Raw genomic sequence first — 16,552 nt, 5'->3', positions numbered from 1 at the left:
CTCATTATTTTTAGACCAGCTCTCATAAAAAACACCTTCCCACTATGAATTTTACAAAATTAACCTAATAAATTCCAGGTAGGGATGGGAAGGGAGTGTAAGATGGCAGGATACAAATCAGCAGTTTGGCTACAAAGCCACAACATTAAATTTCTGCAAAGTATAAATTTGTACATAAGCACATCTAGTGCTAAATAGAAATCAGAAGTCTCAAAGAGAGAAAATGTAATAGTAGATACTCATATTTCATTGTTCTCCCTCAATTAGCACCAGCAGAGTTAAAGACAAAGTTACTTTAAACAAGAAGAATAATGAGAATGGAACACAGGAAGTTGGACAAATGGGAAAATGGGTCACGTGAGAAAATAAAGTATATTTAAGAGATTCATTGCTCTCTAGAATGAGGCATTTAAAAACAAAGTTTATGAATTGCCACTTGCACTCGGGAAACTTGATTCTATTAACTCCAGCATTTGAGTTACAAAAGGATAAAACAATGCAGTGAATTGGTTGTGATCAATCAGAGTGTGTACACAGTCACTTATCAGCTTATAAAGGTCTCCTTTAAAATCCCACACAATGCTCCACCTTAACAGCAAGCAAAGCACAGCAAAGCAAAAGCAGAAAAAGCATGAAGCAAAATTTAAAAGGCAGAAGAGGTTTGTTGTGGGAGTTTTAAATTGTAGCTACTTAACAATTCAATACTCTTACTAACCACACTGCGGAGTAGATGCCATCTGGGACCTTTTCAGCATCTTGCTGATGCTTTTGTTTCCTTCCCTCTTCAGAGACCACGCTTCCCTGAGCGCACTTTGGTGTCATGACTCGTGTAATGAAATGAAAGTTCACACTCTGACATCTTTGAGTGGGCTACAACATCCATGTTACTTTAAATATAGCTGATGCTGTCCTTGCACTACACCCTCATTTCTCTCTGCTCTACAACAGTGAGTAATGTATGCCAAACTCCCCCACTCACTCCATCCAGATCCCAACAAAGCTTGGAGAATTCTTTTAAATTATATATAAAAACATCTTCAAAGAGAGTACTACAAAATAGGATGTCCCACTACAGACTGATCCCCATATTTTAGTCTCCAGCCAAGTTCCACCCTTTTCAGCCGTCACCTTTCAGACAAGCACCCAGACATCTCCTTTCAGTCCACATTTTATTGCCACGCACCTGCATGGTCATGGGTCCAGGAGGCATCTGAGAACCATAATTCATCCCCATCATGCCTGGCATGTTGGACTGCATGACAGGGACCATTGGAAATCCTTGCTGCTGCATGGGAATCATCCCTACAATGAAACACAAAAAGTGGTAAGCTCCTAGTTAGTGTTAGAGGGTTTCTCTTTTTCTTGTTTGGTTTTGGGTTTGTTTGTTGGTGTTGGGTTTTTTGGGGGCATATTTTGTTTGTGTTTTTTTGGTGTATTCTTGTAACTAAACCAATAAATAAAGGAAAAAAAGAAAACTCTCAGTCTTACTGGACTGCTTAAAAAAATAACAAAAATACTACATTACAGGCAGCCACAGAACCTCCTCAGTTTAGACACTGGTCAGTCTAAGGGAAGAAATGTGATGGGGCTTTCACAATAACCAAGCTGATAGATTCTGCCACCAGCCCGAGGATTCTCTGAGGGTTTCTTCCCGTATGATTTTTTAAAAGGTCATTTCCAATTAACAAGGTTTAATTAAACAGGTTGACTGGTGATGATAATCACCCATTTCTCTTAAAGGAAAACCTTAGATACTGGCAGCTTTTGAAGATGAGTCTTGGGAAATAAACTCATTATTTCACAATGCAGCTTCACACTCTGATCTGCCTGGATAACTTGTCTGTATGTTAATTAGCCTACTACAGACATTAGAATGGTTACAGTATTTGTCAGTAAAAGCTAAACTTCAACAAAATCAAGCTGGAATGTATTAATTCACTGAATAAAGACAAGTGGATTATGATTCATTATTTTCATATCTCATATGATATCTTGGAAGCCACACACTAGCACACATTTGTTACCAGCACACAGTGAGATAATTATAACTGTGCTGAACTGAACATCAGACACAAAAGCTCTTCAGGAGGGACATGACACACTCAGGGGTAATCCATAAATCAGTCCCTGAGATTTTTTAAAAGGAAACTCTCCACTCTCCCTACAAGTTCTCCCTGTATTTTCCATTAATTAAACAGGACTGCAACAGGAATGAGAACAAAGGTAATTTAAGGCTCAGGCTCTCCTATTGTATTAATACTTTCCACACATGTTGTGACTCTTGTCCCAGGGTCTTGCTGTGCTTTGTAAATATTTACCAGGTCTTGCAACACCCACACAATATGGGTATAAACAGCTGGCAGATGAAGCATAAAGAGGTTAAATACCAGACTGAAAATAACACAAACATCTTACAGGCAAATTCAGAGATCTAGTTTTCCTAGATCTTTCATCTAGCATTCTGGTAACACTGCTTCTTCAACATGGCATAGAAAGTTTTATAAATAAGAGTTGTGAGAGTCAGCTCACCAGTCCTGCATTCCAGGGGGAAAAGAGCTACAGAGTTCAATTAATAATCATGCTTCTGAGCACCAGTGCAGAACTTTTTAAGTTTTTTAATGTATCTAAACAGAGAAAAGTGTTTCATGTTCAAAATGTTCATACGTACCTTGAGGGGGACCTAGACCACCTGCTACTGGAAACATGAAGCTGCAGGAGAAAAAAAGGATACATGGAAGTCTATAATTTTAGTGCAAAGATAAATTAATGAAAAAAGCTACTTCAACTTGCATGTCAGAAGCACCAGCCAGAGCCTCCAACCTTCTGGTCAGCACAATCATCTGCTCCAGTAGGTCCCACAGAATCCAACCCCACCTCAGGAAAAAGGTCACCCCTCTCAAGGATCCCCTCAGAGCACTGGAGAGTCCCAGCAGCACCATCATGGGCTGCAAATCCAGGAAGAAAGAGATCTTATCTTCCACAGCAACACAAAAATGGCCTTGAGTCATCAACATCACCCACAAGACAGTCTCGGTGCCTATGCAGGTTGGTTGCAGGTCAGTTTTTCAGTGTAGGCTGGGCCTCCAGACACCACATGATGAATAAGCAACTCCTGTTGGAAGTATCTGATTCAGCAAGGACATTAACTGCACCAGACAATAGTTCTCAGCTGCTTATTAACAGTTTTTCACAGAGAAACAGACTACCCACAAAACCCCACCATCTCTGCATTCTCTGCACCTGTGAAACACTGAGTATCACAAAATAATGGAGTTTCTATTTTCTCAATTACATCTAATTACAAGAAAAATAATGCCTTGCAAAAAATATTCATTCCAGTTCCAAGTGCACCTGGAGGAAGAACTGTTAACATTTCCACTGCATAATGGAAATTGCCAGCCCTCACTTCCAAACAGAACCATATGCTGTGCTGCCAAACAACAAAAAAGGACCCAGTTCAGAAGTCTCATTTGCAAGCAGCTCTAAGAAACCCACATCAGCAGTAATTCACCAGACAAGAACCTTGCTCAGTGTCCCAGGCAGCTACTACATCAAAATACCATGAAAGAGAAACAAACTTATAGATATTCGATATTCCTTAGCACAAGGGAGGATGGAAAAGGAGCTGCCTCAAAGTAAAGGAGAAAATGCTGTCATAAATGACTCCAGACAGGTTTTCAAAACCTGCAGGAAGTTCCAAAAGCCAACCTGGTTTATAAATATAAAAGAGCTATGTAATGTGAGTACCCAGATAAAATAAGGAATTTAAATTATGCATTTATCCAGGAGCAAATTGCACCTACCCACTACACAGACAGCAGGTTATATGGTCACCAAGACAACCCACGTTACTCTTAATTTCATCCTCTTAACTCAGAATCTTCTCAATACTGAAGCTTCTCCTTTACCCTGACCACTATGTGCTAACTCCCCCTTCCACAGCTAACACACACCTACACCTTCTACCAGCTCCAGGTCCTACCACCCTCAATCACCACAATTTCTGGTTTCGCTCTTCAAACCACTGTGCAGACACTAACTACCTCATGCTGGGCTTCCCTGGTTGGGTTCAGCTCACACAGTTCACACCAAGGTCGGTTCAACTGACTGATGTTCAATTCTGTCAGTTTTAATCCACTTCCCAGCAAACAAACATTAACAACACAAAAACAAACAGCTGGCTGAAAAATCATAGAGGCACCCACATCTGAACTCCTGTGTTGGCCAGAAAAACTGTTTTCTCCACTGAAGGGCTGAAGCCCAGTGAATTAATTGGATTTTGCCTGCATCTGGTTTCACCTGTGGAAACAGTTGTCAGTACTGAGTGCCTCCCCAGCAGCACATCCCCTTAAAACACAAGCAAGTTCAGATGGTTTTGAGCTCCTGTCAATTGCCAGACCTGCAAGCGCAGCAATTTTAGGCATCATAAAAACACACCATTCTTAGTTTAGTCAAAATGATGAAATATTAAAAGTCATTTTTTAAAAGCTCGCAAGTGCAGAAAAGTGTTTGTAGCTTCATGTTCTCCCTTTTTATTGGGGAAATCGAGTCAATAAGAACCCTTCCAAATCAGCAAATGTAATGTAAACTGAACAAGCATAGCAAGGTACTACTGCTTGTTGGAAGCAAATAAAGGCCAGACTATTAAATATTTATCCCTTTCTACAGAGCTCCTGATTTATTTATAAGTCTCTGTTGAAAAAAAAAATATTAAAAGCCCAACAAACCAAAAACCTACAGCTAATTAGAGGGCACTGGAAGAAGAGCTAGTTAAAAGGAGCAGAGTACGTGTGGCTTGGATTCAACACAGACCTCACTCCAAGATTTAGCTGTGCAGCTGCCAACATCAGCCACACACACACGTACAGAAACCCCAACAACTTATTTAGCCAAGGAACAGAAACTTAATTTCCAAAATACTTTGCAGAGATGCACAAGAAATGCCCACATGCACCTAGTTAAAGCAGCTGATCCTCATGGCTGAGGAATCAGGCAAAAGCACCGTCCTTGGTGAGGTTAAATGAGGCACTGCAGAAAACCACTGAACTTGGTAAACCACACAGTGGTAGGAGCAACATCAACACATTTTCCTGTCTACAAGTGGATTTTTAAACCTCTTAATTCCCAATCAGTATAATTCTATCAACAAAACACAGGCTGTCATAGTATTTTTGAGTGGCAAAAATCCATGAATTTTAAGTTAAACAAGGCAAGGAACCCACACAGACACAGAGAAAGAACTTTTCCTCTACCTCCAGACTTCATGCTCAAATAAACCAAAACACTAACAATAGGAAACAGTGATTTTTAAAATTATTTTTCAAAACCTACAGTTCACTGATGACATATTTGTTACTTTCCTATTAAATTGCTGAGCAGACAACATTGCTGTAGGAGGTTTGATGGTTCATCCAGCCCCTCACAAAAAACGTTTCAGCTTTATTTATGTGGGGAATCCCAAAGACAGGCTCCATCCCTTCCACAGCAAGCACAGGCAGACGTAAATACTTCAGCTTTTCCCTTCCCAAGTATCCCAGAGCCCTTGGGATGCCTCTTCCCCAGAACAAAGCAGCAACGTCAACAAAACCATCCGCTTCAGATAGCCAAGACAGCTCCAGGAACTTCAATTCTCTTTGTCAAATGCAAAATTTTCCCAGCCCCCGTAGAAGTGGAACAACAGATAAATAGCAATGCAAGATCCTCTGCTAAAAAAAGAATTACTAACTCTTCAAAGGTGGCAAAATCCAGCTCCCTAATCTTTCCAAAAACGACTAATATGTACACACACCCCGTTTACCACTTTTTCCTTCCCCTGACACGTTTCTTCCTCCTCCCTCTTGGCTGAGGGCCCTTCGTGGGACAGAGGGGAAAAGAAACCCCCACAGCAGCCACAGGCGAGCGGAGCCTCCGTCCCGCTGCAACCACAATCCTGCCTGATACCTCTAAGCAACGTTTATTGCTACCGACCCCAGCAGCACCAAGCAGGGCTGAGAAAACCTCAACATGACTTGAGATTGTGGCTGCAGAGCTGGATGACAAGTGGGCTATAACGGCCCAGGGGGTCAGGTGGGTGCCCACAAGGCAAACACACCCCAGAAAACCACGGAGCCACCACAGCTGCATCTCCCACACCCTGCCTGGGGAAGGGACGCCCCACATCCCACCCAGGGCTGTATAGACCTTACACGGGACCCCCACATCCCACTCAGGGCTGTACAGACCTTACACGGGACACGGCCTTACAGCCCTCCTACAGCCCTCCCACGGCCTTACAGCCCTCCTACAGCCCTCCTACAGCCCTCCCACAGCCTTACAGCCCTCCTACAGCCCTCCCACGGCCTTACAGCCCTCCTACAGCCCTCCCACGGCCTTACAGCCCTCCTACAGCCCTCCCACGGCCTTACAGCCCTCCTACAGCCCTCCCACGGCCTTACAGCCCTCCTACAGCCCTCCTACAGCCCTCCCACAGCCTTACAGCCCTCCTACAGCCCTCCCACGGCCTTACAGCCCTCCTACAGCCCTCCCACGGCCTTACAGCCCTCCTACAGCCCTCCCACGGCCTTACAGCCCTCCTACAGCCCTCCCACGGCCTTACAGCCCTCCTACAGCCCTCCTACAGCCCTCCCACAGCCTTACAGCCCTCCTACAGCCCTCCCACGGCCTTACAGCCCTCCTACAGCCCTCCCACGGCCTTACAGCCCTCCTACAGCCCTCCTACAGCCCTCCCACGGCCTTACAGCCCTCCTACAGCCCTCCTACAGCCCTCCCACGACCTTACAGCCCTCCTACAGCCCTCCCACGGCCTTACAGCCCTCCTACAGCCCTCCTACAGCCCTCCCACAGCCTTACAGCCCTCCTACAGCCCGCCCACGCAGCCCCGATGCCCCCCGAACACACACACACACACACACACACACACACACACACACACACACACACACACACACACACACACACACACACACACACACACACACACACACACACACACACACACACACACACACACACACACACACACACACACACACACACACACGAACACACACACACACACACACACACACACACACACACACACACACTCGCACCTGGGACGTGCAGAGACCGGGGAGGCACCAGCCCGAGGGAGGAGAAGGACCCCACCTTCTCCTCGCAAACGCTTATTAAAAATCGAGGTTGCGCGTTGATAAAATCGACTGCAGGCACCTGAGAGCAATTCTGCCGCCCAAACGGGAAGGGGAGGCGGGAGCGTCTTCCCCGGGGCTGGGCTGGCGGCTCTTCCCTCACCTGCCCCTGCTGCGGGCACTGGGGATCATCATCCTCATCATCATCATCATCGCCTGGGAGCTGCACCAGCCCAAACCCTCAGCCCTGTTGTGAAATAAGTGCCCCTGCTGAGGTGCGGTCTGAGTTACCAGATGGTTGTGCACACGCAATCTCTTTTCATAAGGTGGGGAACTCTTGCTAAAACAGACGCAAAAGCCTGGAAGTCCTGGGGTTGCTCCTCACCCCCGGGCAAAGCGGGTGTTCCAGCGCCCCAGCCCCTCACAGGGGGCAACCCTGACAAAGGGACCCGCCTAAATGTCTCGGTAAGCTGCTCAGCACTGCCAGGAATCATCTTCAAGTCAAACCCAGGCTGAGAGAAAGAGCTAGATGAAAGCTAGGTCTGCTTTTAAAACCAAGTCCCTCAGAAGCAGGACTGTGGCACTTCCTGCTGCAGGATTTGCACAACGCTGCTCATCATCAAAAGGTGTTGTCTCTCCTGCTACCACTACTAGAATAAGCACATCTATTCAGTGTATGAGTAGTGCTTTCAAAGGCAAGTATTTCTAATTTCTCACACAAATTGTTAACCACACTCCACGTCCTATCTGCCATCGATACTTTGCAGCAGGCAACTTGGTATTTGTCAGAATAAAACCGCATTTTTATCAATATATGCAAATTCACTCATAGATGTCAAAATGAAGACATTAGTTCCCACATAACCCAAATACAAGATGCAATTCTGCAAACAAAGCAAAAACAACTCAGCTTCTGTCTAGCCCAGGAATATGCAAAACAGGATGCAGAGCCTTGTGTCAGTTTCTCCCAAAACTTCAGTCATCACTTGGGCAGACCAATTAATAGTGCTCTGCTGTAAATGAGTTAAAACAGACCTGGGATCCATTTCCACATTGGATTAGGTATGACAAAGCAAGAACACAATCCTGTGCAGGATTGTAGTGGCAAAGGAGAAGCTAGTCCTGCATGACCAGAATTCTGATGCAAGAGTGGACTGAGAACAAAAATTAGCAAATGCAGAGGTGGAAAATGCATGGAGCCTGGCTTTGCTGTGGAACAGGCAAGGAGTAATGCCCAGGGACCTGTCCCATCAAGGCCCTACAGACAGGCAGGTCTCATTATTAGAATCTTTTATAACCTTCTTTATTGTTTTGAGGCTTAAATATCAAACAGTACAAAATTCTAGTAGAGTTTAAAGACACGGAAATACTGGTTATTTCAAAATTATTTTATAGAAGCAAAACAAGTAGGAGGAGCAAGGCTTTACTTTCACATACAAAACAAGTGGGTTTGGTTTGGTTTTTTAAAGTGTCCAGGGAAGTCTTTGACAGCTGCACTTCTCAAGCCTAACAGCAAGCTGTGCATGGTTTCTGCCAATGAGTCTGACAAACATATTAGGGATGATCTGAACAGAAAACTGACAGAAGTTCCAAGATGTAATACAAAACTGCATGATAGTAACACAAACAGATGCTATTTTTTTAACTATTGTTCAGAAACACAAGGCATTTACTGCAGGAGTGCACTCTTCAGCTTCTATGAGAAGCATTCAGGAATTTGCTACTGGTGTTTCAGTAGAGACTTTCTTGCATGTCAACATCTATCCTCACCCAGAAGGAAACTTAAGAAATACTTTTTTCCCTTCACCCTTGTTGCTATCTTCATTCTTCTGTTCTTCAGCACAGTCAGAGGTGTCAGCCCCAGCCCACCAGCAGTTTGTTGCTGTTCAGCTGTTTGAAACAGTCTTCATTTTACTGTCATTTTTATCTTCTTTAACTTTCTTTTTTTCCTTAATATTTTCCTTTGTAGTTTTCCTACAAGAAACACATTGGAGACCAAGACACATGAACATAATACATGAAGCACACAGCAGAGGCACATTAGTTGTTTTATTATTTTACTATTAGTGCAGCTGAACATACACCCTTGGCCAGCAACACCCCACTTCTTTATGATGACTTCTGCTGTACCAAACTGCTACTCACCAGTCTTCTCTGAGCTCTGGTCATTACAGCTTAACATCTGTTTCTTGTATTAATACTCTATGTGTAAAAATCAAAGCCAGCCCTTTGCCAGAAGAGGAGCTAGAAGAAGCTAGTCTGAAGCCTGGCTTTAACTCCAGCAGTTTAAACTCAGCTCACTGGCACCTGACACACAGCACCACATCAGGCAAACTGACATCAAACCAACTTCCAGCAGGCAAATACTGACACTAAAACTTTACCATCACTAAAATCACTATGACTGGGTGGCCCATCCAAAGAAGTTATTGGTTATTTTGGAGGAAGCTTGCTGGGCCTTTTCTGGATAAATGGCATCTCTTACCACCCCCTGAGAAAAAAAACTACTTACATTTTTCTTTTGGCTTTTTTTAAGAAGCACTGTGGGGTGGTACAAATGGTTTCTCTTTTCAGTGGTTTCTTAATGAACTTCTTCTTTTGTTTGCTGAGAATGAGATTTAGTGAAGAAGAATTAAATTGCTTTAAAGAGCAACAAAAAAAATAATATCCAAAGTAAATAAAACAGATAATTAAATATTTTACTAGTTGCAAGGCATTTATGAGTCTGAATATATTTTCAGTGTTGTTTATTCCAAGATTTGTTCAGCCACATTGACTCCCAGACATTCAAACAAACTTTATTTTAATATATGTCTAATTTCTATATCTAGGAATTTCTAGTTTTAGAAACTATTCCAAGTTGTGAAAGTGAATTAAAAGAAGCACTAATTAAAAAAATTATCTATATGCATACACCCCTACACCAATTTTCTAAATGTAAATCCAAAGAGTAAAGGACTTTCTTGTATCAGAAACCCAACTAATGAGTATTGGCCTAGCAAGTCTAAAGCAGATTTCAGCGAACTTGGATAAATATTTAGGAAAATGTAAGTGGAAAATTCTTTTTGTTTCCATTTTTCTCTGAGTAAAAACTGCCATCACCACCATGTCTAAAATTCCTTTGCAGCTAAACTGCAGCTATACTACAAACAACTAGATCTTTTGGAACCCTTACGCACCCAACACCCCTCATGCAGGCTTATAAAACAGGAAATAAACTGTTAAACTACTCAAATGAACACACCTCTGCAGCCTGGGCAAGTGTTTGATGTAGTCTGGGACAGGGCAGCCAGCTCGCTGGATCACATTGGCTATACTGGGAAGGAGAGGAGGGAAGAGGTGAACTCCAGCAGTGAGTGCCTGGACAACAAATAAGCTGCTTCTGTGAAAACAGCAATCCCAAACCAGCAATCCCTAACATCTGGCTGTTTTGTTGGTGTTTTTTTCAGTTTGCTGTGCTTTTTTCAAAGCAAGAAATAAAGACCAAAAAATGAGTTTGAAGTAAGGTGAGGAAGAACCAAAAAGACCCAAGAGGCTTAAATGAAACAAATTACTCAATTTCCAACTCTGTCTTTCCCATACTGTGGTGTCCCCTCACAGCTCCACCATGTTGGTACAAAGTTCTCCCTCTCTCCATTTGCAAGAGCTTTTTTACAGCAGTGGGGGTTTCCAGAGCACAGCAATGCTGTGCTTACCAGGTGTGTGGTACCAGACACAGCCACATGATTCAGCAATACACTATTCAAAACACCAACAACATTTTTGCTAGATCATGTTTCCAATTTACCTCCTTAATAAAGGTTTATCATCTTCTGTAAAGAAAGTGACTGCTTTTCCTGTGTGCCCAGCTCGTCCAGTACGACCTGTCAAACACAAATTTAGCAAAGAGTAGAGATTTTACTTTCAATATTTCCCTTTATTCTAATCCTCAGCCCCAGCCTCCCCATGTGTCAGCGTACTAAGCATACAACCAAGCAGCTGATCCCCAAAGACTGTCCCTGAAGTGTCTAAATATTTAAGGTTCATAGAAGACTGACAAAAAGTAACAGTTGTGCTGAAAATGAAGCCCAGATACAAAGTGGCTGAAGTGATGCAGAAGCTAGTGCTGCAGCAACAGAGGAGGTTTGGTTTCAGGATTTTTGCTCATGCACAAGAGCAGTGACATTAGAGATCCAGGATATAACAGAAAAGCCAGAATGTGTGAACATCCCCTCACCTATCCTGTGGATGTATTCCACAGCACTCGTTGGCAAATCATAATTGATGACCATGTTCACACCTTTGAAGTCAATCCCTCGAGCTAGAAGGGCTGAGCAGATGAGCACCCAGATCTTCCCAGCTCTGAAACTGTGGACTACATTATCTCTCTAGGAAAAGGAAAGAAAGGAACTTGGAAACAGTCTCATCAGCAATTTGAGAACGGTGAACTTGTTTCCTGAAAGTTGTAATGTTAATGAATGAAACTAAACCTTTAAATTAAAACCTGCAGTGATTTCCTGCCAATATTACCTTGAAGTTACATCAGAAAAGAGTGTTGTGAAGTATTTCTGGAGAAGAAATTACATCCTCCTACCTGTTGCTGAGTTTTGTCTGCATGGATGACATCCACATTGATGCCTTCATAAATAAGTTCATGGAAAAGCTCTTTAGCTCTCTCAATAGACTGCACAAACACCAGGACTGGAGGAGCAAAACCCTGCAAAAGAACCACTCCTAACTTAGGCATAAGGCTGCATTTCAATCCATAGAAACAAACAGATGTATTTATTTTTCTGCCTGATGCAAAAAACCCACTCACACTGTCAAGAGAAATTAAACAGACTGCTCCAGAGAGCAAGACTCCAACATATGACCAAGAACAGGAAACCCTCTCAGTTTTCATAGGCAGGGTTCTTACTCTTCCTCAGCAGATTTGGCCAAAGGTTTAACATGTGTCACAGAGAAGCCTGGGCTCAAGGAAATGAGCCCTGACAGAACACACAGCTCAGTGTGCAAGAACATCCTCAGTCTCTCCAAATTACCTTTTTAATGAGCTCCCTCATTGCTGTTAGTTTTCCTGTCTCAGATCCAACAAACAGCAGCTCTTGTTCCACTGTCTCTGCTGCAGAGTTTCTGAAACCAGAAATACCACAGAAATGTGTTAAGAGTTTATTTATATATTTATAAACACCAAAATACATGAAGTATTACCTAGTGAAAGAGAAATACTGCATGACAAACTTATTTCACCAGTACACACTTCTAAGGACAATGTTTCTTTGATGATGGCTAAAGGAAAACAACACCTCCCCAGATCTGTGAGGAAGATCTGTGTGCCTGCACAGTTTTTGTCTGGAGACAACCAACCTGCAGTACTAAGACTGACAAGAGAGACACACAACCAAACACACTGATGATGCAAAGAAAGCAAACAATATGCCCAGGAAAGGAAAAAAACCCCAAACCATCAGAGAGCCAGAATGGGCAGTGATAGGACAGGGTTATAAACTGAAAGAGAGGAGATTTAGGTCAGACATCAGGAAGAAACTCTTCACCATGAGAGCAGTAAGGTGCTGGAATAGGTTGTTGTGGCTGCCCTCTCCCTGGAGGTGTTCAAGGGCAGGTTGGTTGGGGCTTGTGCAGGCTGGCGTAGTGGGAGGTGTCCCTGCTCCTAGCAGGGAGGCTGGAACCTGATGGTCTTTAAGGTCCCTTCCAACCTTCACCATTCCATGATTCTATACCTCTGCACACTTACCTTGCTCCAACAGATACCAGAATGACAGTGTCCAGGTTGAGTTTACACCACTCCTCTACATCATGGGCAAAGGTTGCACTGAACAGGGCTCTCCTCACCAGGTGGGAAGTGCATGCCAGGAATATGGAAGCCAGCTGCTCTCGGAACCCTGACTTCCCATCTTCAAACAGTTTGTCTGACTCATCCACCACCAGCCACTCCACACTAGGGACAGAGAGGTTTGCTTCTCAGTCACTTGTGCAGAAGACAGAAGTCCTATGAGAGCATCACAGAGGCAAGGACTTTGCAGTGGCAAAGCTACTAGCAAAGCCAGATTAGATAGATTCTCAGTACCTGGTCAAGTCTATGGCAGGAGGATCTTGTTTCAGCAAATAAATGAGTCTGTTTGGAGTAGTAACTAATATATCTATGGGAAAAAAAAAATAAGTAAAACATTAAAAACAACAGAAAAGAAAAAAGACTAACAGAGCCCTGAGAAACTCAAGTCCAATCCCATCTGTCAGAGGTACAATTTAACCAGGTCCACTACCAAGCTCACTTCCTAGTTCTTCCAGCAACCTTTTTTAGTTCTGAGTGGTAATAACTGATCTCTTTAAAACCCCACAGGCCAGAAGGGAATGAGAAGTGACATTTTTTTAAATTTTCAGAAGCACAAGAGCAGTTAAAACAATTACCAAATTTCTTAGATGACTTGGGCCCAAATTTCTTTGCTGCCTCAGCTGCCTTGTGGATCATGTGGATCCGGAAGCCTGTCCCCTCCGCCAGCTTCACCAGCTCCCGATGGGTCTGAGGAGGCAGCAACAAAGATCACATTTTCAAACTGAGCTGAGTGGCTTTTCTAACCAGAAAACCTCCAGGCAATCCTGAAGATAAGAGCTTCAGACACCTCCTTGATTTCAGTGTTAAGAGCAAGCTGTCCAGTTTCCAAAGCATCTACTTCTAACATGTATTATTCACTTCAAAGACCTCCCAGGTCTGACTTCCACATTTTGACATCATCACTGGAGCTCCCACACGTCCCCTCTGCCATTAGAATAAAAATGGATCCCTGCCCAAGGCTGGCACTTCTATTTCAGTTTAATAACAAAGCTTCAGTATGAAGTTATTGGTTGAAATTCTGTGTTTGGGAAAAGCAGATAAATCCCTGGTAGCAACCTCAAGTATGAAGGGAGGCATTGGGCAGTTTTAAAAGATGATCAAAGAATCTTGAGCCTCTAACTTGATCAGCCTTGTTAGGAGCAATCTGCTGGAGAAGGACCTTGGATTTCTGGTGGACAAGTTATCCATGGGGCAGCAATGTGCCCTTGTGGGGCCAGTGGTCTCCTAGGGTGCACTGTGTCCAGCAGGTCTAGGGAGGTTTTCCTCCCCCTCTGCTCTGCCCTAGAGAGACCCCCTCTAGAGTATTGCATCCAGTTCTGGGCTCCCCAGTTCAAGAGGGACAGGGATTTACTGAGAGTCCAACTGAGGCTACGAAGTGATGAAGGGACTGGAACATCTGTCTGATGAGTAAAGGCTGAGAGACCTGGGGCTCTTTAGTCTGGAGAAGACTGAGAGGTGATCTAATTAATGTGCATAAATATATGAGGGCTGGGCATCAAAAAGGCAGGGACCACCTCTTTTCACTTGTGCTCTGTGACAGGATAAGGGACAATGAATGCAAACGAGAGCAGAGGAAGTTCCACCTCAACATGAGGAAGAACTTCTTTACTGTGAGGGTTACACACCACTGGGACAGGCTCCCTAGAGAGGTTGTGCAGTCTCCTTCTCTGGAGACTTTCAAGACTCCTCTGGATGCATTTCTGAGTGACCTGCCCTAGATTTGGCCCTGCTCTGGCAGGGGGGTTGGACTTGATGCTCTCCAGAGGTCCCTTCCAACCCCAAACACTCTGTGATCCTGTGATCTTGCTTAGATTGACACCTCAGACACGTTGCTATTGCACAGAAAACATAAGACTTACCAGAAACATTCTAATTAGCTTTTTCTGATATCAGAGGGTAATAAAGGAAAAAAAAAAAAATTACTCAGCTGCTATTTTACTGACTGAGAGTGAAAACTTTAACGTCCACCCACACAACAGCCCCTTTCCCCTCAAGACACACCTGGCTGGCAAGTTCTCGGGTAGGAGATATGATGAGAGCTCGGAATCCTTTGTTCCTTGGTTGTTTCAGATGTGCCAAGAGAGGGATACAAAATGCCAGGGTTTTTCCAGACCCAGTAGGAGCTGAAGCCAGAAGTTCCCGACCCTGTAAGAAAAACAAGGACAGGGGGTTACATTTCACTAGGAAAACAAAACAAGACACATTCAGGAAAGTATTAATGCTACAAACTAAGCTGAAATACATAATGATTGTAGTTTTAAGCTCTGATCTCTCTCTCCAGCTGTGCAACCAACCCCTGCCATGACCCTGGAGAGCCCAAATCTCACATTATTCCCTGAAATAAAATGCAATGCCAGAGAACTCACATGGAGCATGACAGGAATAGCCTGCATCTGGATGGGTGTGGGGACCCGGAAGCCAGCAGCTTGGATGTTCTCCATGATTCTGGGGTGGATGTTGTATTCCTTTTGGAGTTGATCAAAGGTGGCAATTGGGTCAGGAAGATCCGTTCCCTGGACATTGATCTTGTGTTGATTTCTGAAGCGGTTTATCTGAAAGGCAAAAAGACAAACTCTTCATTGCTTTGACAGCATAAAATGAAGCATCCAGGGACCCATCTGCTGGTTATTTCCCCCTTACTCAAGTCACCCTCCTCCTCCCAAGAGAAACCACCATAAATGAATCTCAATTTTCAGAGCAAACCCCCAGGAACCCAAGTCTGTTCCCTCAGAATCCTGTGGTCCCACCTTTTCTCTTCTCAAACGTTCAAGTTTTTCTGCAGTAGGTTTTTTCTCTTTTGCATCTTCAAATTTTGCTTCCAGAGAGGACATCCACTTGATTCCATTATTTTCTGACAGCTCAGGCATGGATGCTGCTTCTGGAATTTAAAAAAAATATTGAAATTTCTGTTAGGAAAATCCAGACAGAAATTATCAGCTAAGAAAGGACACCTCAAATCCTTTTTTACTCTCATTTGCATCGATGTTAATGAAGATTTCAGAAGAATGGCAAACACATGTCCATACTTTAACACTGCATCTTGGCCTCATTACTTTATTCACTCTGACAAAAGTCATCCAAAGAACCCAGAAGCCTCTTTTATTCTGGTAAAATAACCTACAGTGCCTGTGGATTTAAAGTAAATTGAAACAAGTAAGAAGCATGAACCTCTGCCAGGAACACGTGTATATACATACCTTGTGTCTTTTTCTTTTTCTTTTTCCTTTTCCCTTCACTGCTTTGTGCGGTTCTTTTTCTCTTTCCTGCCATCTCTCCGTCGCTGTTCCCTGCTCCATCCTCCTGCTCCTCCCCACCCTTCAGCTCCTCTCCCGCTGGTCCCCAGCCCTCTTCGGCAGATCCCAGGGGGGCTTCCTCCTTGCGGCCGAAGAAGTCGAGGCTCTCCAGCGAAACGCCACCGCTGCTGCGCTTCACCACCTTGGGGAGAGAGCAGGGAAAACGGAGAGATAACCTGACCAGGTCGCAGCCGCTGCCACAGGCCCGGGGGCGGAAAGGACACGGCCCGGAGACCCGCATCACGCGGGGAACGACCCCAGACCCTCCCCAAACCTTCACCCACGGCGGCTCCGCACCC

The 16,552-nt window shown here is 44.0% G+C and overlaps 2 protein-coding genes across 2 annotated transcripts in view; both read right to left on the bottom strand.

Moving 5' to 3' along the window:
* Window positions 1–2,705, bottom strand: part of SYNRG (synergin, gamma) — a 34,345-nt gene extending 31,640 nt beyond the window's left edge. Inside the window, exons 1-2 of the mRNA XM_010009041.1 lie at window positions 2,669–2,705; window positions 1,184–1,302 (exon numbers count right to left, since the gene is read on the bottom strand). Of these exons, the coding sequence (XP_010007343.1) occupies window positions 1,184–1,302; window positions 2,669–2,705 (156 nt within the window). The remainder of the gene's footprint in view (window positions 1–1,183; window positions 1,303–2,668) is intronic.
* Window positions 2,706–9,013: 6,308 nt separating this feature from the next.
* Window positions 9,014–16,230, bottom strand: DDX52 (DEAD (Asp-Glu-Ala-Asp) box polypeptide 52). Its single transcript, XM_010009104.1, has 14 exons — window positions 16,158–16,230; window positions 15,708–15,838; window positions 15,327–15,512; window positions 14,962–15,105; window positions 13,536–13,647; window positions 13,195–13,267; window positions 12,862–13,065; window positions 12,149–12,239; window positions 11,701–11,823; window positions 11,344–11,494; window positions 10,915–10,990; window positions 10,372–10,443; window positions 9,640–9,732; window positions 9,014–9,101 (listed from the first exon to the last, which is right to left on the bottom strand). The coding sequence occupies exons 1-14, from the start codon at window positions 16,228–16,230 to the stop codon at window positions 9,014–9,016; spliced, it is 1,617 nt and encodes a 538-aa protein (XP_010007406.1).
* Window positions 16,231–16,552: the final 322 nt, after the last annotated feature.

Source organism: Chaetura pelagica, unplaced genomic scaffold (assembly GCF_000747805.2).
Source record: "Chaetura pelagica isolate M959 unplaced genomic scaffold, ChaPel_1.0 scaffold72, whole genome shotgun sequence".
Lineage (NCBI taxonomy): Eukaryota > Metazoa > Chordata > Aves > Apodiformes > Apodidae > Chaetura > Chaetura pelagica.
Note: the sequence above shows the minus strand (reverse complement) of the source record. Positions and strands in the feature narration are given on the sequence as shown.